The 24,818-nt window shown below is 45.6% G+C and overlaps 2 protein-coding genes across 3 annotated transcripts in view; one reads left to right on the top strand and one right to left on the bottom strand.

The window, feature by feature from the left end:
* Positions 1–4,533, top strand: part of BICDL1 (BICD family like cargo adaptor 1) — a 68,132-nt gene extending 63,599 nt beyond the window's left edge. The window contains exon 11 of one of the 2 annotated variants that reach the window (XR_012642001.1): positions 628–760. Coding sequence is in view for 1 of the 2 variants with exons in the window: in XM_074972774.1 (XP_074828875.1) it covers positions 628–828 (201 nt within the window). In the remaining variant the exon portion in view is untranslated. Of the gene's footprint in view, positions 1–627 lie in introns of both variants that reach the window. The other variant, XM_074972774.1, reaches the window with a different exon arrangement.
* An 880-nt stretch (positions 4,534–5,413) lies between these two features.
* On the bottom strand, positions 5,414–22,905 carry RAB35 (RAB35, member RAS oncogene family). The gene is made up of 6 exons (XM_074972630.1): positions 22,715–22,905; positions 17,830–17,880; positions 16,926–17,049; positions 8,858–8,982; positions 8,635–8,759; positions 5,414–7,943 (listed from the first exon to the last, which is right to left on the bottom strand). The coding sequence occupies exons 1-6, from the start codon at positions 22,764–22,766 to the stop codon at positions 7,815–7,817; spliced, it is 606 nt and encodes a 201-aa protein (XP_074828731.1). The 5' UTR covers positions 22,767–22,905; the 3' UTR covers positions 5,414–7,814.
* Between the last annotated feature and the right edge of the window lie 1,913 nt (positions 22,906–24,818).

Here is a 24,818-nt window from a genome sequence, read left to right on the forward strand (position 1 = left end):
ATCCGTAGCACACCCCATGACAGTAGTTTCTCTTTGATTATCAAAAGAAGCCTTACCTCCTTAGTTCCCTCTTGAAGAGGTTCTCATGTATGCGGTCACCCTCACCTTCTCTCTGTCACCTGGCCTGCCTACTCTTCAGTACAGAGCTACTCTAGGTTCAGTACTACAGTTCTGTCCCTTCCTGGACTCTGCTTCAGTCACATGCCTCATCTGTGTGGCTTTCTGGACAAAGAGAGGGGAGATGGCAGCCAGCCAGCTCTGAAAAGACAAGCCAGGGACTTTGGAGAAGGGTACTGGAAGCGATGCGCCATTTCATGGGCATCAGCAAAACCCTGGAAAACAGCCACCCCTTAAACTACATTAAACTGTGAATGGCCTGATTTCCATTTTAACAATGGTGGGGCAAAAGGTAAACTTCTTGTCTCTTTATGGTCTGGTGCTTGAGGAGCAGCCAGTGATGCTGATGAAGGCTCATGCTGTGTGGTTAAATGAGGTCCTTGTACCCTCCACCCTTCCTCCTTTCATCATGGCCATTCTATAATCCCATTTTAGCCCTGTCCATGAGTAAATTCTGCTGACACCCTGGCTGTGCTTCTGACTGAGCATCCCTTTTCCCTTCTATTACAGGATGACATGCACAGGGTCATTGACCAGCAGCTGATGGACAAACATCTGAAGGAATGGAGCCAGCCTGCTTATTCCTTCTCCAATGGCTACAGAGCAAAGCGGTGTGCAAGACCCTCCCCCGTGTTCAGGCCGGAGCAGCAGGGGGATGAGCCCATTGGGGCAGAAAGGAACCGTCTCTTTTCCTTTTTCAAGAAAAATTAATTTGAAAGGAGAAATATTTCCAATTATTCCTGCTTAGAGCTGGGGGCAACTGCCCAGCTTCCTAATGGACCTGCATCTGATCCAAAAAGGAAAAACACAAAGGGTGAAGGAATTAACCCTTGAGACTGCACTATTTACAATCCACCTGGTCTGAACAAAATGTTTACATGAATTGGAGATTTGCAGTTTGACAATGTGATACCAACTGAGAGCAACTTTTCTTATTCCTTAAGCAAAGTGATAAACTTCAGGGTACGTTTTAGGCGCTTTGACACAGGCCCCTCAGTTTCTGCTGTGAAGAATAATCCAATTGTCTTAAACTCATTCTCTCATGCTGGAGAAGGAAATAAGCAACCCCAGGACAAGGCAATACAGGGGACTGACTGCTGGTGTCACAGTAAGAGTAGGGGAAAGGAGTGGCCTTCATACAACCTCCAGTCCTGGCAGCTGGGCTGTCCTGCAGATTACACAGGCTGTAGTTGCATTGGTCCTGGGAACGTAACATGTTTACATGGCTGTAGCTTACTCTATGGGGGAAGTCCTTATTGTCCTCTGCATATGACTGGAAGTCTCTCTTCCCCCTGGTGCTCTCCATAGCTACTCATACTGCATCAGGAATCCAGATCCCTTCCAGCTCAGTGCAGTTGTAAATCTGCTAATGCTAAGAGGTGAAGCTAGCTCCCTGTTGGTCAGTTCCAGACACCACCCCCCTCCCCCCCAAGTATTGAGGATTTGATCATCGGGGAGGCTGAGCACCTACAACTCAACATGCAGTGAATGGGAGTTGTGAATGTTCAGTACTCCTCAGGTCCCAACTCTTCCCTTAGCCTAAAGGCTGGCTGGGGAAGTTCAGTGTAGCTCAGCCTTCGGGCCAAAGGCCTTGTGCATCTTCCTAGTGAAATCAATAGCCAAAAATCTGAGTCACTTCAATGGGACTAAGGACTGGGCTCCAATGACCTGCCATCTCAAAGTCCTGAGCACCTAAAACTGATGGATTTGAATAGGAATGGGTTGTTGTGTGTCTGAAAATCAGGTCCTAGGTGTAGCTCTTCCACTGCTCAGCATTGCAGCAGTAGCTTTAGTTATAGGGCTGATCTTCAGGGCCAACCATAGCTCCTGTGTATATGTTTTCTGCTACTCAGGCCTTGATGGTAGAAGTTTGGATCCCCTTATGCTCAGTGTAGCTGTAGACCCTCCCCTTGTAGTGAGAAGGCTTTGATCAGCCTGGTGTGAGGAGTATGGTCATGCTGCTACTCTACATATACGCACACACTTTGGTGCTAGAAGTCCTGCAGCATGTAGGAGATTAGTAATAGGGTTGGTACCTTCTGCAGGCCATATAACTACCACTTAGAGCTCTTCCTTTAAAACTACTTTCCCACCAATGAAATAAGCATTTCCCCGTTAGAGAAAGCTGACGCTGGCAACAGCCTGTTCCAGAAAGGTTTTATGCTGCTGTCACCTTTTCATTTCCCAATTGCCGGTCTCCTACAGTCCTCTCCAAGCTGCGTACCCAGCATGTGTGTGGGTGAGGAGGGGAAATCTATAGCCATGAGGGAGCGTATATGCGCCATCCTAAGGAAAGGGGCTTAAGTTATGCAATGAAGATGCAGTGATAAGAAAGGTGCCTTTTGTATCATGTTCGCTGGGAGGGGAGAGTGGATGTGGGTCACAGTTGCTTAGGCTAGTGATTGAAATTCACAGCATAGCTCTTCGTTTAAGGAAGAAGCTAGTCCTTAATCTCTTTGCAATATTTTTTTTCCAGTAGGAAGGTTGAGAGAGGTTGGGAAAGGAAAGCAAGCATATTTCGAGCTGACGGGTGGGCATGGGAGCTATTCAGCCCAGAACACGGGGAGGACAGAGCTTATGAACCAGGGACCAGGTCAGAGGAAATTGTCCTTGTGCTGAGCTGCTGTTGCTCAACTGCAACAAACCTACGTTAACACCAGATAGATACTGTTTTATGCATCAGTACAACGTCTCAGCAAGATGTTCCCAAAGTGTCACGTAGTTAATGCTCTGCTTTAAGTGTCCTAAATGTTTCAGCGTCCCTTAAACCAGTGGTGGGCAACCTGCAGCCCGTGGGTGGCCCATCAGGGTAATCCACTGGGGGGGGGCCACGAGACAGTTTGTTTACACTGACCATCTGCAGGCACAGCTGTCCGCACCTCCTAGTGGCAGCGGTTTGCTGTTCTGGGCCAATGGGAGCTGTGGGAAGCGGCAGCCAGCACATCCCTGCGGCCTGTGCTGTTTCCCACAGCTCCCATTGGCCAGGAACGGTGAACCGCGGCCACTGGGAGCTGCGGGCAGTCAGTGTAAACAGTCTCACAGCCTGCCAGCGGATTACCCGGACAGGCTGCATGCGGCCTACAGGCCGCAGGTTGCCCACCACTGCCTTAAACTGTCCTTGAGCACTCACCATCAAAGACAGCACAGCTGATGATGGATTAAGTCCAGGCTCCTTTCACTGCCTCTGAGGGTTGAACATGCCAGCGCCCCCTCCCCCCAGGGCAGCTGACACTTACAAACCTATTGAAAAAGGTCACTGGGAGGGAGAACACTAACTGGAGGAAGCCCAGCAAAGTAGATTCCATATCCCAGGCAAGCATCAGCATACAGGGATTATACCACTGCCCAGGAATTGGATCTGCAGCAGTAAACACCACTACAAAATATTTTCACCCGTCAGTACTTAAGGGACAGTTCCAGGCAGTATGGCAGGGAGGAGACATGCACCTTGTACAACAGTTGCACAGTTAAAGGATGGAGGCTGCACATTTCACACAACTGCACGACAATTACAAAGCAATCTCGCTGCCTCTGTGGGAAAACAAGGAACATTTTTTTTGCTAGCTACGGGGAAGCTCCCTTTAACAAAGTCTACAGCTGGGGCCTATTGTTATATATGAGACTCGAGCATAGTACAGAAAACAAATACAAATAAATGTAGATGCAAGTCAAGTCACTCGCACTTTACTATCTTAACACACACCTAGATCAGCAAGGTACCATTCAACAAGAAAATGAGATCCATTTAAGAAAAGAAACTGAGGAGTGAAGTCTACGGCACAACTTGTGCAGAGCAGCAATAAAGTGGGCTTACTGGCAACAGTACACGCACAAGGACGTCAGGTGATGTGTTTAGGCCTTACCCTATCTAGGATTGATGGTGGATTCTGGACATCCAGCAAACCCTCTTTACCATTCCCACTTCACTGCAAAGCAAGATTGTTTTAACCAAAAGCTTAGAGGTACAAGGGACGTGCCTGGGTAAGACAGTGAAGTGACAGTCCCCATAGACTGAAAGTGAAAAAGCACACAGCAGGGACAAACAGAAAGAATGTATCTATAGATATGTACATACCACAGTGCTGTAATTTTTGTACGTAGCAGTAATGTAAATAAGTGTATGGGTTTTATAAGATACGTATTATATACATCTATAAAGGCATATTTTTAGTAAAAACAATGCTCCACAGCTTCTTTTGTAAATAGTTCTCTTCAGAATAAAATGGATCATTTCTATGGTACTGTCTCTGGGCTTTGATCCCTGGTTATTCTCTGAACCTAGAGAGCCACCTCACCCTGAGTGTGTATTCAATCTCAAGCAATTCAGCCATGTGTGCGCTTCCCGGTGAAAAGGGCAGAGAAGCAGTAGTAATCCATCTATTTCGAGTATTCACACCTTCAGCTGTCTGGGAAATTAAGGGAAGATCTACACTTAAAATGCTGCATTCAGGGCTGGCTCTAACTTTTTTGCCGCCCCAAGCACCAAGCCACTGAAGCAAAAAAAAGAAAAGAAAGAAAAAGGCCGGCCCTTGAAATGTGCCGCCCCAAGCATGGCTGGAGCGCCGCCCCTTCACATGGGCCAGCCCAAGCACGTTCTTCCTTGGCTGGTGCCTAGAGCCAGCCCTGGCTGCACTGGCACAGTTGCAGCGCTTAAGACGCTCCTACACCGACGGGAGACTTTCTCCCATCAGCATAGTTAATCCACCTCCCTGAGAAGCGGTAGCAGCTCTCCCATCAACATAACGCTGTCCACATGGGGGGAGAAACTAAGTACCGAGCGGGACATTAAGTGGAGGTAGACCCACAATGTAAAAAATTGCAGTGGGGAGAAAAAAAAATGAGCCTCTGATTTTATTAATATTTGTCCTCTCCTGCCTCTAACAAAGAGCTCCAAACTCTGCTGGAGTCTCCAGCTCTACCCTGTGTAATTGCAAGTGAAGTCTTCAAAGCTTTACCTGGGGACAGGAATGAAGGAATAAAATGCAGATCACCAATTTTCAACCCATAAAGAAAGATGTAATATACAGTTCCACTAAAGAGTGAAAAATCCCAGGGCAGCAAGAGGACTGAAGGCAGCCACTGTCCCTTGCTAAACACCCCCCGCAGAAAAGCACCACATATAACGAGGATGGAGGCAAGCCAGGGAGAGAACCCAGCTCCAGATGCTGGAGAGCAGAGGAAACAGACCTTCAAAAGGAAGATTTGGCAGCTTGTAACCTTTATTTTTAGTTTTTTAAAATTATTTAAAAAGCATAATTAGAAACTGTCAATACAGAAATAATCCTAGCAAACCAGTGAGACATTCCATCGCTTAACGTTAGGAAACTTCACATCAGCACCACCAGAGACGCAGTCCCCATTCCCCCCCCCTTTCAGTTTAATACTCAGTGGCAGCAGCAGGCAGACAGCTGCTCCTCTACAGCCAGTAGAGGCAGCACTAAAAAAAAATCCCACTTCAAGCCAGGCAGTTGGACTGCAGGATTGGCAAAGCTCACACCTGTAGCCACGGAGACCCAGACTCAGTGAGAACTAACCTTTCCACATCAAAACACTCCAGATCAGGTGCACCATTTCCTCACTTTATTGTATCAGTTCCAACAAATTCAGGGTTTTCCTTTTCCCTATACCCTTTACCCCTACCCAGATCTACAAACTCTTCAGCACACGAGCCCCATCAATGTATTTCAAGTCGAGCCCACGGAGTGGGAACTGTGGCACAAGCCAGCTCCATTTCAATAGGAAGGGCTAGAGAAGGCTGACAGACCTCCTTCCTGGGACATATGCTATACTCCACATTGGAAGCATATGGAGTGGATGCCTGGTGTAATTTCTGCTGCCACCTGCAGAGGCAACCAATGCCCGTCTTGTCATTCATGCAGTGCTCACTCTAGCAGTATCACCCCACTATCCCCAGCTCATTTTTACTCTTGGGTTACCAATGAAACATGGACAGATATGTGCAGAAAAGAGACGGGGGATGGGAAAAGGCAGCTGCTATACACTCCCAACACTTGCACTGGTTAAAAACCTGTCACATGTTCATGGTTTGCATGAAAAAAAAAAATCTTTAAAGTCAGACTGATCTGTGATGTGATTGTAAGATCAGGGCTTTTACCACAAACCATAAGAATCTAAAAAGGCAGGCAAAATAAATAAGTCTGATTTCAATTTAGCCTTTCCTGGGTGTGATTGGGATGAGTCCAAGCTCATGCATGTCAGTGGGACATGCCCTACCAAACCTAAGGCCAGTGATTCTAGAGGACCATGTGCTGACACCCGAGTGCTGTGTTATCTTCAGGGTCAAGTATGAAGCCAAAACCCCCACCCCTTTCCGGTCAGTATTTCAAAAGAATTGCTTTTTTGCTTAGAGAATCCGTTGATGAACACGTTACTCAGCAGCCCAAATAGATCCTGCTCCTGCTACGACAGTCTCAGCCTCTGAGCATATCTATCCAGGGACTGATGAACTGAGCCCTTATTTTCCCACAAAAGCCAAAGGCGGCCCGGGGAATGCTATTTGTTCAGCATAGTGAGACCAGAGTATGTTACCAGAGATAACCCCTACCCACAACCATCACCACATAATGCAAGCAATAGCTTTCCATTTCTTTACATTAGCGAGAGCAGTCATCTCTGTCAGGAGACTCCTGGGAATGATCCTGCAGCAACTGTTGGATCCAGACACCAACCAAAAGAGCTGGATTCACTTCCACATGTTCCATCTCTCTTGAAAGCAATGCTTTGCCACCGGCATTCACATCTGAGTTCAGATCCATTTGTGGACAGGGCAACACGAAGAGCTTTTTTTGGCAGATTCACACTGTTTTGTTGCTCTCAAGAAGAGTCTGGACCCTCGCCTGGAACAACCAGCAGACCCAGAAGCAGAAGTCACAGGAGTTTAGTTTCATTTTGTTTTTTTAAAAAGTTTAAATCCAAATAAATCCCATTTTTTGCAGGTTTGTTTTTAAATATCTTGATACAAACTGAAGAGCAAATACAGCTGAGCTGCACCACAAAGCAAATGTAAAACCCAAGGCCCTGGCCACAAACCTGGAGCATGGCAAAGTGAAACCCAGCACCAGCCGCCAGCCCAGGGGCTGGTAAAGTGAAACCCCAGGCTCCAGCAGCAACCCTGGAACCTAGAAAAATGAAGCTGAAGCCCCAGTAACAGCCTGGAACTCAAAGTGAAGCCAACGGCCCCAGGGGCACCAGTTGCCAGCCTGGAGCCCGAACAAAATGAAGCCAAAGCCCCCAGCAGCAATCGCTGCCAGCCTGGAGCCTACTCGAGTTAAGAACTTGGTATTCTATCTTTAAAAAGATAACTCTGCAGTTCATGATTGGTTGACATTAAGAAGGCATAAGCCAAAGTGACAAGAGGGAGGTGCGGCTGGTTAAAGCAATATACATTATGTACAAACTCTTGGGTTAATCAGTCCACTTGGTAGGCAACGTCCTTTCTTGTCTACAAGGCGCACTGGAATGAGCAGGGGAGGTGAGAAGGGGCAAGAGTCCATCCGATACTTTCTTGGCACTAACATGGTAAGGTGCCAGCGCCTCTTGATAGAAAACATGGAGAAAAATCTTTAAATAACGGCACAAAACTGAGAAAGTCCTCCCAAAGCCTGCCCCAGTGAAGTAGCCCAAGTCTAGGAGGGGCTGATCTGTCAGAGCAGAGTCTCTGCAACAGGGAAATGGCATTAGCAGCACCGCTTCTTCCTTTTACTGTTCTTAGTTAGCTTCACTACGTCATTCTGTTGCTGCTGTTGCTGCTTTGCTAAGTTTTCTTTCTTTGCTCGCAGAACCAGCTCTGTAATGCAATTAAACATCTGCAAGAGAAACACAATCAAGTTCAGACCATCTGGGAGTGCAGGCTGGCTGCGGAGGGGGTGCCCTCCAGAGAAGGAGATGATGCCACTGAGACCAGCACGTCAGATTTCAGCACATTCTCCTCACAACCCTTCCAAAGGCCAGTGAATTGGGGTCCAGCCCCACGTTTCCCTCCCCCACTAAAACCAGCGAATGAGGGTCTAGCCCAGCAGTGCCACCAAGAAGAGCAAGTCAGGGTTTGGCATAATCCTTACTTGCCCATAGCACCACCAAGGCCAATGACTCAGGGTCTAGCATTCCCTTCCACTGAGGCTGGCACTTGCAGTGAAAAAAAGATCTCTTGGGAAAAATATCTAATAGGCTAATGCATTTTTATTAATTTTTGCCCTCCAGCTTTAACCTTTATTGCACTGAAGAAAGGTCATCGGATCTTCAGCACCTCTCCCCCGACCCCATCTCTCTCCTTCCCACTGCAACTGCTCATCTGCAGTTTGTATACACGGAGGGTTACTCTTCCTCCCCAGGCAGAATAAATGCTAACTAACAGCAATGAAAACCCATCCTACTCTTGTTGCTATGTGGCCTCCTAACAGTAAAATTTCCATCTCCCTTTAACAGATGCAATATTTTCCATTCCTAGCCTGTTACTTCTGAAAAGTAGCCATATTCCTATTCCCTTCAGGGTATTACCTCTTCCACATTAATGTTTTCTTTGGCGCTGGTCTCAAACAGTTGGATCCCCATCTGCCCGGCAAATTTATAGGCATCTTCCGTCTCCACTACTTTCCGCTCTGGGTCATCATTCTTATTTCCAACTAAAAAGGAAAAAAAGGTCAGTGCTACGCCTCCTACGCTGGCCAGGCTGCCATAGCAAAGGCTTCCCAGAACAAGCAGCAGGAGAGTAGGAGCTTACCCAGTATCCGGCAGACATCATCGCAGTTTTGGTTAATTTCATGTAACCACCGCTTTACATTCACAAAGGATTCTGCACTGGTGACATCATAGACAACAATCACCCCATGCGTCCCTCTGTAATACCTAGGGGGTGGGAAAAGGACATAGATGCTAGTTCAAACTTCAGGCTGCTTGGCCTTATCCCGAACACCTTCCTTTGGAATGGGCCTCTAGATCACCCCCTGACCCCACTGGGAGTCATTTAATGTGCAACTATCAGCTCATGCTCTGCCCCTAAACATGCACAGTTCTCTGCTCAGCTGACCCATATGAACAAGTTTCAGAGCCCCTATATTGATAAACCTGCTCCTACAGGTCCTGTTTGGGCTGCCTGGGACGCAAACAAGGATAAGCATGATCTTCCAGCTGTGAAAGCAGACAGTGGCAATCCATCCTCCACTGCCTTCCTATTTCATTTGAATCTTGGTTCCTGCACAAATTAAAGACTGGTCAATGGTTGCAGTCATGAAAGGAATTTTGCAAGCTCCCCTCCATCTCTAGGTGCCTCCAGTTCCTCTCTGGCAACAGCACCCACTATTCCAGCCATAGGCTTTCCAGCAAAGATAGTTAAATCATGCCAAATTGTGCAGTAGTTTTGAAATGTGAAAAATGCTCATTAGGAACTAACGTGAACAAGTCTAATTTGTGATCAGATCTCCAGATATAAACTATTCAGAAGTCTGTTTTGCTATTTAGCCCCCAGTTACTCCTTTTGCTTTAAAATCCCATTCTACTCTGAAAAGCAACTGTGTACTGACAGCACCTTCCTACTCAACAGATCTGCTCCATATGTGCATTCAGTCATATCTGCTACCTTTAGTGATTAACAATAAGTGAAATGCAGTCAAAGCCAGTTAGTCCTGCAGAACCAACACAGATAAGAAAAGGAGATGGATTCAGTTTCTTTTTGTGCATCAGAATTGTTCACTAAGTTCCAATTTATTTCACCTGTGCAAACACTGAAAAAAATGGCGCAGTGCAGGCATCACTGAAGACCTTTTATAGCACGCAAAACCTTTAGTACAATGATATGCATGAAGGAAAGAACCTTTACGTTCAGCTTAACATTCAGAGGCCAGTTGAGTTTGCAGCGCTGGCAGTTCAGAAAGAAACCTTTCACTTGTGAATTGAGCAAATTTGCTCTGTAAATCACTGAGACAATTAACACTGATCCCTCCCAATAGTTTGGCATTTTTGTTTTTTTAAATGGTTTTCTTTGTAGAACCACTCCAAGAGTTATTTTACCAGATGCACTTTTCACGTTTACCTGTCTTTCCCCTCCTCCTCCTCTTCTTGTGTCTGTCTAGGATTAGCTTTTACTAATGCAAATGCGGAAGTTCACAGCAGCCAAACTGAGGCACTTCCCTTAGAAATATTTTTCAAGATTTCCAGAGACAAATCTCTTGCTATCAGCATTTCCACAAGGGCTCTTCCTCCCTCTGCTCTTTAGAGATGACAACTGCGACCAACACTTTGAATCTAGTTCTCCCTTTGCTGAATTAATCCTTCCCCAGACAGAAGACACCCCAATCCATCTGTGCACTGTGAAACTGAGCAAGACCAACTGGGCTACACTTCAGACTAGTTCTGATTTCTATTTTCATCTCTGCCTCTGACTCACCGTAACAGCTTGAGCAAATCACTTAACATCTCTGCCTCAGTATCCTCATCTGTTTTTTTAAGAGACTAACAAATTTGAACATAAGCTTTCGTGAGCTACAGCTCACTCCATCGGATGCATGCAGTGGAAAATACAGTAGGGAGATTTTATAATACACAGAGAACATGAAACAATGGGTGTTACCATACAGACTGTAAGGAGAGTGATCAGGTAAGGTGAGCTATTATCAGCAGGAGAGAGAAAAAGAATTAATGATATCAGACCTTTGCAACACACACAGTGCTTCTCACCCACTGAAGTGCAAAGTACTCCTATCTCTAGAAGGCTTTTCAGCTATGCTTCTCCCTGCTAATTGTTCTGTCTTGGCCTCTGTTTCACATCACCAGGTGGTGGTGGTGGCTGCAACTTTTTTGCATAGGATCACCACACTTCAGAAGCATGAAAGGCCACCATCCGACCCTGTCTGCCTACCTGTGTGCTCTCATCTCTACTCTTACGTTCTCCAGAAAGAAACCCAGGCATATCAATTTTCTTGCATTGCTTTCTCAGAAACATATGCCACGTGTTCAATTCCCTTGGCATGAAATAGCTTAGACCACGAATATTCAGTCCCAAACGGTTTCTCTAGATTTTGCTGTACTTTTAAACCCTTTAACCAGTTCTCTCAATCAATCCTTTCATGATTTGGAAGTTTGTTAGGCCAATTCATCTTTTCCTCAAACAGAAAAAATATGAAATTTCCTTTATAACTTAGATTCTTTAGACTACATAACATCTTTACCCTCATGGGCTGCAGTCAGCATCAAAAATATTCTTCCATGTGAAACAGTGACTTGTACTACAAGCTCTGCTCCAGATTGGGGCCTAACATATAGGCACAGCACCTCCCGTTTTGTGCTCTCTCAGCCTGCTAACAAACCTAGTACTGTATCTGGTTTGGTTTTGCTGGTGCTGAGCAATGGACAGATGGTTTACATATAAATCCTCTTCTTGATTCTGAACTGGAAGACTCTTTCATGTAACATATGTTCTTCAGGTTGACCCATTTCTCCCCCCACAATGTTACATTTGTCTATGCTAAACTACAATTTTCTTCATTGTCTGAGATCTCACTCAACATTTCATTAACCTGATGGTTTAATCTATGACTACCTTTATTTCCAGATACTAATCTCCCCCCCTTTTTTTTTTAAGCTAGTTGCCCCATTTTACACTATACATGAATCTTATCCAAGGCCTTGTGTCTTAAGTGGCACATTAGAAATAACTGATGCAACCCCTGAGTGCAGCACAGTACTGTCACTATATTTTTTTTATTGATTTACACTGTGGCCATACTTTCAATTTTCCTTGTGCTGCACTAAATACACGTAACTGCTTTATAGAAATTGCCTGGGGGAAGTTGTTGGCTTTGGCAGATGGGTAGGGGACAGACGGGGTTTTTGGCACCCGGGAAGGAGTGGGAGTCAGTTTTGTGTTTTTGACAATTAAGAAACAATTGAGGCTTTTGATACCAAGGAGAAGATGCATCTTCTCTTTCTCCTCCCTATTTTGGATAGGATGGAGGTCATTTTAAATTTGAAGGAGGGAGGAATGAAATCCTCATTCCCCATTCCTGAAAACATTGACAAATAGCTGCCCCCTGCAACTCAATATCTGCCACAACATCCAACAATTGAGAAGCATAGTAACTTGGTGTTTCCCTAAAAAGAATAGTATAAAATAGCTGTTGATGTTTAAAGCATCACCGGTTTTCCGATTTAATGTCCTATTGAGATGAATGGGGCTACTCACACCTCCAAGTTATTATTTCAAAATGTCCGCAGACAAAGATTACTGGGTCAATTCACCCTTTGAAGGTTACCTTTCAACCAGGAAACTAGAGACCTGAAATGTACGAAAGCTTAAATTCTGGAGTTGCATCATAAGAAATTAAAATAAAAGAATGAGAATCCTGCAGTTCATACAGATGCATAAATGCATTATAAACATTACCCTGATCTTTTCTACAAAACTTTGTAAAATCTTAAGCTGTAAGTACATTATTATTGAATCACTATACAACAGTGTAGTAAAATCTTCACAAAACTCCAGGACTGCTTGTTTAAACAATGATATCCTTAAATCAACCCGCTACACCTTCCCACTACATCTCTTCTAAGGCTACTCCTATAAAAGGAGGAAACATTTTAGAATTAGCATGTGGGACTTGCTGCTACAGGATACTATTGAGTCAGAAAGCTTAATATGTTTTTTAGAAAGGGATTAGACATTTATCAATAGCACCTGCAGTTACGGTAGTCTGTTTTATATTACAAGTGGAAGCAAATCTCATGCTTCAGGATATAAGCAGATCACCACCCGGGATCAGGAAAAAAAAGTCTCCCTCTATTTTCTGGTTTTGTATCATAAAGTTAGATACAGCCTGGAGATTAACACCTCCCTCTAGCATCCAAAACTTGCCACTGTCAAAGACAGGACACCCAACTAGGTGGGCTGTTGGTCTAGTCCAGTATGGCATCTCCAAAGCCGTTATTGTTAGTTCACTGGTTTACAGTTTACATGTTTGTCTTTTCCAGTCCTCTGGAATCTCACCTGACTGGAGTGAATTCAGTGTTTGTTAAAGTTCACCATTTCCTTACTTATTGCTCGAATGCATATAATCTGCAATCAGAATTTTTGTTGACTAAGTACATCTAATCTTTTAATAACCATATCTGGTGTTCAGTACACCACAACTCTACTTCTGTTGTCCTGGAAAACTGATCCCTGACTTGGACATATCTCCACCCTGTTCTTCTACAAATGCATGGTAGCTAATCACTCTATAATTACTTCACTCCTTGAGTTAAGCCCACACAATCCTTATTTTAAGGGGACTGGATATAAACCACCAACCCTGTTAAAAACTGTTCTATACTCACAAATGTACTTGAGCAGACCCAGCATGGAAAGATGCAGTGCATGCAACTCTCACATCTTATTCGTGACCTGCAATGTCCCCAGAGGGTTTGTGATGTGCACATATGGGATTACCAGGTCAAAACTAAAATTCTCTTTGGATTTAGGAGAAAGTCAACCCAGCCCTCTAAAGTTAAGTGGCTAGTGCACTAGTCACTGCTCCACCTAGACACCAATAACCCCAAGACCCCTGATTATTTCATATGTACACAGTCTTGCTGCCTTTGACATTTTGCTATTTACTGTAGGATTTTTTCAGTCTATTTTACTTTTCCTGGCTTTCTCAAAAATAATTCTCCTGCTCAGCTTCCTTTACATTCCTTAACAGCTCCTGTGTCGTCTTCAGCTTCTGTAACTTAAGTATGTTGGGCTTTTACAGAGAGATGACTTGACTGCAGCTTCTTATGTCTTCCCCATTTTGTACTACAGACTTGCACTCAGTTCAGTCATGTTGCAATTCTAAGTCTTCCCAGCAGCACTTCAAACCCACCACTATTACGACAGATGCTCTCAGACTTCAAGCTTGTTTACCATACTTGACTTGACATCTACCTGTAGACTCTCTTTATCTGCAAAAAAGATTTACTGGTCTATAGCAATAGCCGAGGATCAGCTTTTCCCCTTTCAATCCAAACAGGCACCGCTACAGCAACCTAAAGTTTCAACCATGCTGTTGACAATGTATTAGTACCCAACCCATGCTTTGTTTGGCCAAGCCCTTCTGTACACTCTATAACCTGGTAATTTGATCTGCTACTCAGTTACTCCCTTGACAATAAAATTCTGGATCCACAATCTTGTTGTTTATTATCTATATAGGGAATATGGTCCACCTTAGAGGAGGCTGCCTTATGCCTACTGGCCAACTAAAGAGGAAGTAGCAGCATGCCACAGCCAGCCCACCTAGCCAGAGGAAAAAGCTTCTCTACTACAATACAGTCTTGGAGCAGCTTTTTCACTTCTTCCTTAAGTATGGGCCACCAATGTCCCATAGGGGGCTGAAAAGCAAAAATGTCCATTCAGTTGTGTGCATAGCTGGACATTTTTATTGCTTGTCCATGGAAGGTTCTGTGGCAGGCTGGTAACTACCCCAAAAACTCTGCAATATGGAAAAACAAGGGGGCTCGTTACAACCCCCTCATATTACAATTTGTCTTCAGCTCACTCAGAGAAGTTGTAACAGCAATAGCACTAAATGCATCAGGAAATCCAAAAACCTTCATGTAGAAAGCATCCTCTATGACTCTCAAAAGTTCTTGTTTTTAAACGATTGTGAGTGGAAGGAGAAGCAAAAGGTTTACACATTATATTAGACAGTCGCTTCTGCAGCTATTCCTGTCCTCAAAAGTAAGTCTCATTTCCTGGTATTCCCCTTTAATTGCTGGGCATCGTGGTTTTCGGATCTAGCTTGCATCAGCCCCCATAGCCTTGTAAACCAAGGCTCATTAACTCAGAGCTGAAGTGTGGCTGCCAATTCTGAAAACAGGAAGGTGCATTGCTGACTCAGCACAAATTCAGCCAGAACAAGTGGCCCATATGCACAGCTGATAAGAACTTTAGCAGTGCCTTACTGCCTCCCCCCTCACCACTTCCTTTCTGAAGCTGGCCACAGCATTGAAACAAGAAGTGATGTCATACACAGGATCACTATGAGAAGTAGCGAAGTCTGCAATGCTTTTATGAAAAAAGTCTCCAGCAGTATAAGTGAAGAAATGCAAAGGAAAAGGGATGGAGCACAGTTCATTGATTTCTAAACATCCAGACCTCTCCCAAAGGCATCAAACCCCATGATGCTTTTTATTTTGGCGTAGTTACCGGATATGTTATATGAAAAATGACCTGCCTCAGTTAATTGACAGAAGCCAAAGGAGAAGTCAGTTGTGAATGACTAACCAAATGAAGGAGGAGAGGAGATATGATTGCCCTCTATAAATAGATCAGAAGGATAAATACCAGGAAGGGAGAGGAGTTATTTAAGTTAAGTGCCAACGTTGACGCAAGAACAAATGGATATAAACTGGCCATCAACAAGTTTAGGCTTGAAATGAGACAAAGTTTTCTAACCGTCCAGGAGTGAAGTTCTGAAACAGCCTTCCAAGGGAAGCAGTGGAGGCAAAAAATCTAACTGGCTTCAATACTGACCTTGGTAAGTTTTGTGGAGGGGATGGTATGACAGGACTGCCTACAATGGCATGTGGCTCATCTGTAACTGCTAATAGCAAATACCCTCAACTGCCAGAGATGGGACACTAGATGGGGAGGGCTCTGAGTTACTACAGAGAATTCTTCCCCAGGTGTCTGGCTGGTGGGTCTCACCCATATCCTCAGGGTCCAACTGATCACCATATTTGGGGTCAAGAAGGAATTTTCCCTCTGGTTAGATTGGCAGAGACCCTGGGGATTTTTCACCATCCTCTGCAGCATGGGGCATGGGCCACTTGCAGGTTTAAACTAGAGTAAATGGTGGATTTTCGGTAACTTGAAGTCTTTAAATCATGATTTGAGGACTTCAGTAACTCAGCCAGTGATTATGGGTCTATTACAGAAGTGGGTGGGTGAGGTTCTGTGGCCTGCAACGTGCAGGAGGACAACACTAGATGATCACAATTGTCCTTTCTGGCCTTAAAGTGTATGAGAAAACAGGCACTTGGGTCCTCCCAGTACAATTTTATTTTATACAGAAAGGAAACAAAGGATCCATTTCCAAATATCTTCCTTCCTCTTCCCCCAACACCACTCTGAGCAGCCCAAATCCACTGTAACCAGTCATAGCAAAAACATTTCATTCTCCTGAGCTCTCAGTGCTGCAGCTGCAGCTCAGGGTGTGGTTTCTTCAGGAACAGGAAAAGCACTGCAGTTGTTCAAAGGACAATGAGCGTGAACTGACCTCAGACCAAGAAGAAGGTTAACATTCTGTTGGTGTCCGTTTCAACAGAACACTATGTACTTTAATCTAACCATCAGAATGTCCCTTCACCATTCGCAATTCCAAAAAGAATCCACGTATTTGACATTGAATTCTTAAACCTCAAACTCCTCATTAAAACTACAAAACTAATAGAGAGGATTAATATTTTGGACTTCTGTAGCACATTTTGCAGAAGGTTGAGAGGCTAGATTTACTGCTGTACTAAAAAAAAAGAGAGAAACATTCCCAGTTTTACAGTTGGGAAACTAGAGGCAGCGGAATTAAGAGACTTGCCCAAGATCATACAGAAAATCTGTTGCATAGCCAAGAATCCAGAAATCCTGCCTCCCAGTCCTGTGCCTTAACCATAAATCCTTCATCCCTAATTGTCATGGGAGAGCTTGAAAAAGAATCCCCACAAACACAGATAAACCACATACTTGAGAAACTGCCAACCTATAATAGCCAAGCTGCATTCCAAGAAGCCCATAATATCTAAGCTTAGAGCCACATTCAAAGGAGCCCAACTATACTCACGTCGACGTGATAGTCCGGAAACGCTCTTGTCCAGCTGTGTCCCATATCTGTAGCTTCACCTTCTCTCCATTAATCTCAACTGTCCGGATTTTAAAATCCACTCCAATTGTGGTAATGTAGCTGCCTACAGAGAGGAAGTGTGTATGCAAGTGAGAACACCAAACCTTGTTCCCTTTAGACTTATCACATTTACTAAGACACATGTCTAGTCTGCAGCTGGTGGTAGCTTCAGGAGCACTGTCACTTTCCCCAATCTATTTGGGCTCCTTTTAGACAGGTATCTCAAGCCATATTTTTATTTGTATAATAATCATTCAAGACACCAGGCTATTTTCTACCACTGAGGCCAAAAAATCAAATCCAGTGGCAAAAAATCTATTTCAAGAAAGCTATTCCAACACCATACCAGTGGTTGAGAATAAGCACCAAATTAATCAAAAGAGGGGTAACAAATACACAAATATTTTACTCTTGAGAGCTTGCAGGGCAAAATTTATCTAAACTGCTAGTGGAATCACTCTTTCCTTCAACTACAATCTCCTCCTGATAACTCTGAATCATGTTACAAAGAATTAAATTATAATGATTTAACTATAGTACTTCATCAATCCTAATCCCACAGGATCAATGGAAGGTTTTACAATGGGCAGAAGTTTGCATGGTGCAACGGACATTTAAAAAATTGAACTCTTCCACAGGATTCACACTGATCTAGATACCACGCAATTTTCACAATCAAAATGCAAGGATTTTGTGTGGGTGTGCCAAGAGAAATGGAGCTGGGAAGAGAACAGATTTCTAAAATGGCTAGCAGTGCCAGGTTAAGTGAACTCCCAGGATGAGAGTTCTTTAGTGCTAGGACAGCCCTCAGCCAATTCACCACTGGAGGAAAGGGAACACTCACCTGAGAAAGTATTATCTGCGAAGCGTAACAGCAAACTGCTTTTGCCAACACCTGAGAGAGAAAAAAATACTGAGTTCTGCTGGAATAGAAGCAACAGATGGTGGTATTTTGTCTTTCATTCACTGTATTTTCTGAATCCCATTTAATTCCTTCTTCTGGAAGATAATCTGATTCTATCAGTTCCTGACCAAAGCCTCAGAGGAGAAAACTGACACAAACAGAACTGCAGGTCAGATCTCAAGTTATCCATTGCAATTTCCCCAACTTTCAGTTCCTGGATCAATAATGCTACAGCAGGCATCCCCAGCAGATAGTCTAAAAAAATCCGATCTCTGTGATCTTTTGTGCCAGGCCTGAGCACCACTGCCTATCTCCCATTCAATCATGTACACGTGAACCCACAATGAAATTTGAGCTACTTAGGCCTTGAGATCAGGGTTTGGTGCTGCCAAGTTGGGGTTAAAATGGGCATTATTTAATGGAAGACAGCAAGCACAGACTAACACAGCCAAGGTAAACTAGTGCAATTGCTCAAGAAGATTGGGAACCATTGTTCTATACTGTCATCTAACAGGAACCAGCAAGTATTCCATACTGCAGGATCACTCTGAAATTGCACCCTTTGCACGAGATGTTTCATGTAACAATTTTAAATGCTTTGAACAGTACTTCATTCAGGTTTTCCTTAAACAATCTGGAGTCACGATCCAGCATTTCCAGTTTCATGGTAACATCTTGCACACACCTGCTTCCAATAAAATCCACCACAAAGAACTGATTCCTTCACAACAAACCCATTGGGTTTTGGCATGAGGAAATCCCAGCTAGTCATTTTTGTTGCTTCTTAGAAGAGACCCTTAGCTCCAGTTTGCTCTCCTGATCACAGTAACTGACCAATGTTATTTCCTCTCATTTAAAACTAGGGTCTATCACAGGGACAGGCAAACTTTTTGGCCTGAGGGATGCACTGGGTTTCAGAAATTGTATGGAGGGCCAGTTAGGGGAGGCTGTGCCTCCCCAATCAGCCAGGCGTGGCTTAGCCCCCTATCCACGCCCCCGTCCGCCCATTTCTCACCCCCTGATTCCTCCCCCATCCCCTGATGGCCCCCCCGGGACCCCTACCCCTTCCACCCCCTGCTCTCTGTCCCCTGACTGCCCCCGGTACCCCCGCCCCTGACTGCCCCCAGCTGCCCCATCCAACCCCCCCTTTCTGACTGCCCCCCCCGACACCTCCTACCCCCATTCAACCCCCCGTTCCCTGCCCCCTGCCCACCCCTGCCCTCTATCCAACCCCCCCTGGTCCCTGCCCCCTTACCGCGCTGCCTGGAGCACCGGTGGCGCTACAACTGCACCACCCGGCTGGCGCCAGCCACGCCATCGCGCAGCACAGAGTGCCGGGTCAGGCTGGGCTCTGCAACTGTGCTGCCCCAGGAGCTCGCCGCCCCACCACCCAGAGCATTGCACCCGTGGTGCAGTGAGCTGAGGCTGCGGGGGGAGGAAGGACAGCAGGGGAGGGGCCGGGGGCTAGCCTCCTCGGCCAGAGCTCAGGGGCCGGGCAGGAGGGTTCTGCGGGCTGGATGTGGCCCACGGGCCGTAGTTTTCCCACCTCTGGTCTATCAGGTGAGTGCTTACTCGTGTTAAGTTGCCTACTCACTCAGAAACTGGTTAATACAGTCACTATTAACAAATCCACAAGGATTTCTGTATGACAACTGCACGAAGCTCCTATAGTTCTTCACAGTCTTTTCAGATTCCTCCAACCTCCCATAACACTAAACGGAGTATCTTCCCTACCATCCCAAAAATCCACGTCTCACAGGCCAAGAGCATAAGCCTAGCCAGTACTTGCCTAAACATCAAGAGCAGAAAAGGTAGCCTCTCACAGAAGATGAGTGTTATACGGAAGGCAATACTGACAGCCAAGTTACAGTTGCCAGATGCTGAACACCCCTAAGCTCCGAGAAGGTGGATGATAACAGTTGCCCAAACTTTAGAGAGGGCTGCACTAGCAACATGCCAAGAACCCAAAGGCTTCATATAATTATATAATAAACGCTGTTGCAACCACTATCAGCTTTCAAAAAGATGCAGCTTGCTGAGTCTACAGATCCCAGTGAGCAGCATGTCATCTCGATCCAAGTGGCCTCAACACCACATGTTGGGTCTTATAGTCTTATCAGACTGCATCTCTACATTTAAGACAAAACCAGCTGCAAACAACACTGTAGAACTCCCTGGAGAGCATATGACTTGCATGTCGTCAGGAGGATCTTCTTCAGTGGTGGACAATGGCTTGACCAAGGGCAATCACCAAAAGGCTTATAACAAAAAGCCAAGCCTCCGGAATTCAGGAAATTCTAGCTGTTCCCCAGATGACCGATCTCACTGAATGAACACTGCCTATAAAGCACACTGCTCATATACAGAGAAACCACATTGCCCATGACCCCCCACCTCCTATGGACGTACATTTTAAATTCACGGGAGGGAGGGGGAAGAGGGGGAGAGAGAGAGAGAGTCAGTAGAGCTTCTTCCACTCATGTGAAAGAAAGAATTCAAAAGCACTGCCTTGCCTACTAATTTTGTGAAATCTAGTAGTGCATAAATTTGCCCATCGCAGCTTTCAAAACAAACCCAGCTCTAGCTGAATGAAAGAGCAGACATAAGCATGCAAGTAGAAAGTGATAGACTAACTATCTGTACATTTCATTTTTAAAATTTTTGGCACAACTTGGATGGCTAAGACTACAATCATCTTTTCAAAATGATCTGTTTTAAACACGAAAACCTACTGTCCTTTAAACTCTGTCACAATCCCATATTGTGCAAATGAAATGTAACAATCCATCCAACAACATTGCATTTCTTAACACTAGGCTTTTCTGTAAAGATCAATTAATGATGCAAATGAAATGTTTCTGGAAACTGGGACAAAGCCTTCCTCTTGGGATTAAAGAGAAAACATTAACAATCAATACTTGTAGCTCTACAGTGGATTTAACTGTTAGAACCCCAAGCTGCAGGCATCCAGTCCTCTCACAATCAGGTCATGCACAGTTTCTCACACTGGGCACTCTCCAGTGATTAGGGGCTTTGCCCAAGTTAAGAAATGCCAGCAAAGAGATTTAACTGATCAAAAGAAAAATCTTCCTCTCTAAAATAGGGCTCTCTCCAAATAACCAATCTTGCCTAAATTGTTTTGAAACCTACTGGCAGGCAAGGAAGACAGTATTTAAACTCTACTCTAGTAAAGCGATCAGTATGCTACCACATGTGCCCTCCTCTCCTTGGGTTTTAGAAGAATATCCCTTTAAAAAAAAAAAAGGACCTTATTTAAAATAAGGACTCTGTAAACACTAGTCCTATCTTTCTTGCAGCCCCAGGAGCAGCATTGAGGGAGCCACAGTGTAGTATACACTCAACCACTTTTGATAGGGAGCTACAAACCTACTGAGATGACGGTTCCTAGGATCATGCAGTGTTCCGTTTTTATCCAAATGGCCATGCCACATTGCATGCTGGGACCTGCTGTCTTTACAGGTCACACCTCTGTTAAAAGATACGGGTGGATGCCATATACTCCATTTTATTTAAATTAAGTTTCAGAATCTTGAAGGGTTGCGACTATGGAACTTAACTGGGTGAAGTTTGGGGACCCCTATATAGAAGTAGAAATCCCTCACCTGCATTTCTGGTGCACTTCAAAATAGATCAACTGACGTGACAGATGGTAAATTCAATTATTTGCCCTTCAGAAGTGTTTCAAATTCTGCAAAGCCTTTTAAAATCAAAGATCAGACATTTTCCCTATCTTCAACCAACAGGTTAAGGTTTTAGGCACCCATGATTAGTAGATGGAACATATACATCCAACACATACTCCTCCTCCATTTTAAAGATCGAAACAAGACCCAAAGCTTATTTCTAAGTTGAAGAACACATACACAAAGCTTCAGCTGGGCATATCTTAACAAATACTAAAGAAAAACTTTATTTTTAATGTTAAAGACATAGGAATTGACACACTGGAAACAACAGTCCTTAGGGCATTCTGAGCACAGACCAAACCCTCTAGACTGTACTTAACTGTAGGTTATATTATGAGGGAATTCCTTCCTGATCCCAGCTAGACAACAGCATATGCCCTGAAAACATGAGGTCTGATTGCCCTTGTACAGTCTATCCTAGCTGGTGTAAATGCTGATGTTACCCTTACATAAACATGTGTCCTTTTTTGAATCTTGTTAAACTCATTTGCCTCAACACCCTGTGGCTGCAAGTTCCACAGGTTAAAAAGAGACTCTGTAAACACAAAGGAGACAACCGTTTCGTTCTAGCTGCAGAAGGCCTCTCCGTAGGCCCGTGGTGAGATAGGATTAGCCCCACTTAGTTAGGGCAAGCCTGTAGAAGTCCACCAAGGAAGCTGGCTGACGGAGGGTGTGTTTTCACTCCCACTAGTGGATAAGAAGCCACCACTGCAGCTCTGGCAGAACTAGGAGGTGGCAGCCATTCAGTCTATAGAAGTTTCTGCCTCCAGTCTTTGCTCAATGAGTATCACCCCCCTCGCCGCTATCTGACCGGGCATTAAGCCTGGTCAGCCAGCGAAACACCAGAACAGCCCTTCCACCCCGCCCCCAATCCCCCTACCCAGACCCCCACTCCCCGGCACAGACCGCCCGGCCGTGCCCCCGCCCGGCGGCATCGCCCCTTGCACAGACCAGCCCCCCGGCCCGGCGCTACCCCGCCGCGAGGCGCCACAGGCCTCTCTCCCAGTCACACGCCGCCAAACTCGCTCCCCTCCCCCGTCAGGGGCGCGGGGGGCTCCTGCCCCGGGGAGCGGCCTAGCCCCGCCACCCCCTAGGCCCGGCCCCGCTCCTCGCCTCACCGCTGTCGCCGATGATGAGCAGCTTGAAAAGGTGATCGTAGTCTCTGGCCATGGCCGGTGGGGAGCGGAAGCTCCGGGCGGCGCGAGAGGTGGGGTCTCCTCAGGCGGCGGCGGCGGCTCCGGGCCGGATCCACTTCCCGAACAAACAGCCGGAACTGACAGCGGCGGCAGCAACACCCCAAGTGCTCACAATGCGCACGCGCACCACCTCAGCCGCGCTCTGCAGCTGGAGAGCGCCAGCCGCTTAGCTACCCCACTGCACATGCGCAGTACCTCCCCGCCCTATCAGCCCGCTGAACGAACGCTCACTTCCTCCCTCTACCTGTCCGCTTACGCCCGTGTCACTCCGAGGCTAGCGAGGGGCTCAAGGACGCATGCGCTTTCTGGCGCCCGACGCGGCTATGTTCCGGCGCATGCGTCGTGAGGAGCGCAAGTCCACTCAAGTAGTTTTGGCGCTCATTTCACCGTCAGGAGGCAGTGTCCCTCCCCCACAGGAATCCCACCGTCTTCCTCAGACAGGCCCCCAGCCCTTGGGACCTGCGGTGCCAGGGCCTTACCCACCTTTGCCTCATAGCAGGGAGCCACTGCAGAGGCCCCCTCCACTCTGATGCATGGGCTGCCCAATGACAGGTTGCAGAGCCAAGGCCCATGGCTCCCACCTGCCTCACCCGGCCACCTTCACCCGACCTTGAGACAGAGCCCCAGTCAAACATGAGAGAGGCTACAAAATGGTGGGGTTTTTAACAAAAACACTGAACGCTGGGCTCTATTTGCCGTCTGGCTTCCAAGCCTTGGGGGGAGGGTCACGTTTTCAAGCAGCCATGAGGAGCTCTGCGAAGGAGCTTGCCGCCTTTCTTTAAAAATAGAGGCTGAGAGTACCAGTCACATGACTCCAGGAGCTGAGGGTTTAAGGAAAAAAAACACCAACTATTGAAAGCATTGGCAGCCCTGCAGCTGCTATTGCGTTCCATATGCTGGAATAGCCTCCCTCCCAGGCAGTCCACACCAAAACCTGCTCCTACCGTTCTCTCTCAGGCAGCATGGCCCCTGACAGCTTCTGAAATGCCCTCATGGGTCATACGGCAAAGGGGTCCCTGGCAGCTCTGGAATGAAGTTCTCATTCTTAATAGAAAGATGCAGCCCTGTGCAGTTGAGACAACGCCTGGTCCTGCATAGCTCTGCAAGTGGGCCTACAGCTACCTCATTCTTCATACGCTGAAATCCACTGAGCATGAAGAAGACCCACCTCTGCAATAATCCAATATGCAGATGGAGCCCATGGACTGCTGCTCTTTTTGCTAAACAGGAGTGGCCTATGGTAAAGTGCAAGGCTATGCCTACTCTTATATGGAGATATGGTCCAATAAGACTGACAACTGTCATTTTTTTGTATGCAGCTGCACCCTATGAAGCTGTACAATGAGTCATCCATCTTCCATGGAAAGGTATACAAGACGGGGTTCCATTTGTCCTGCAGCCACCTTCTTTTTTTCAGAGATGGAGGTCACTGTGGTATTCTGTTTTTTCTGCTAGATTAAGTCACAGCGAGGCTTCTGTATGAGCACACTTGTAGTGACTATTGCAATTGCAAAGTAAGGTTCACACATACCTGAAAATTTGCAGGTAGAGCTGGGACAGAGGACTGACAAAGACTAACAAAATTTTAAAAATTATTCACAGAAGCCTTTGCTTTAACAGTATTTTCCCCAAGTTATTTTTCTATAGAAATATTGTTCTTGTTGGTGTTAGAGCGAAAACTAATATTCCTTTTAACTTGAAGTCTTCAAATCACGATTTGAGGACTCAAGTAACTCAGCCAGAGGTTAGGGTGACCAGATGTCCCATTTTTAAAGGGACAGTCCCATTTTTGGGGACTTTTTTTTTTTTCATAGGCGCCTATAACCCTGCCCCCCCCTTGTTTTTTCACAGTTGCTATCTGGTAACCCTAGTTAGGGGGTCTATTATAGAAGTGGATGGGTGAGATTCTGTGGCCTGCAATGTGCAAGAGGGCAGACTAGAGGATCATGATGGTCCCTTCAGACCTTAAAGTCTATGAGTGTGTCTTTGCTTAGCCTTTATTCAGGATTTTTTTCACTTATAAATT

This window comes from Natator depressus, chromosome 15, assembly GCF_965152275.1.
Source record: "Natator depressus isolate rNatDep1 chromosome 15, rNatDep2.hap1, whole genome shotgun sequence".
NCBI lineage: Eukaryota > Metazoa > Chordata > Testudines > Cheloniidae > Natator > Natator depressus.

Coding starts and splice junctions, on each gene's coding strand:
- RAB35 (XM_074972630.1), bottom strand. CDS start 22,766: ATGGCCAGAGACTACGATCACCTTTTCAAGCTGCTCATCATCGGCGAC. Junction 17,881..22,714: donor GCTCATCATCGGCGACAGCG/GTGAGGCGAGGA, acceptor TTTCTCTCTCAG/GTGTTGGCAAAAGCAGTTTG. Junction 7,944..8,634: donor AAAACATTAATGTGGAAGAG/GTAATACCCTGA, acceptor TTTCTCTTGCAG/ATGTTTAATTGCATTACAGA.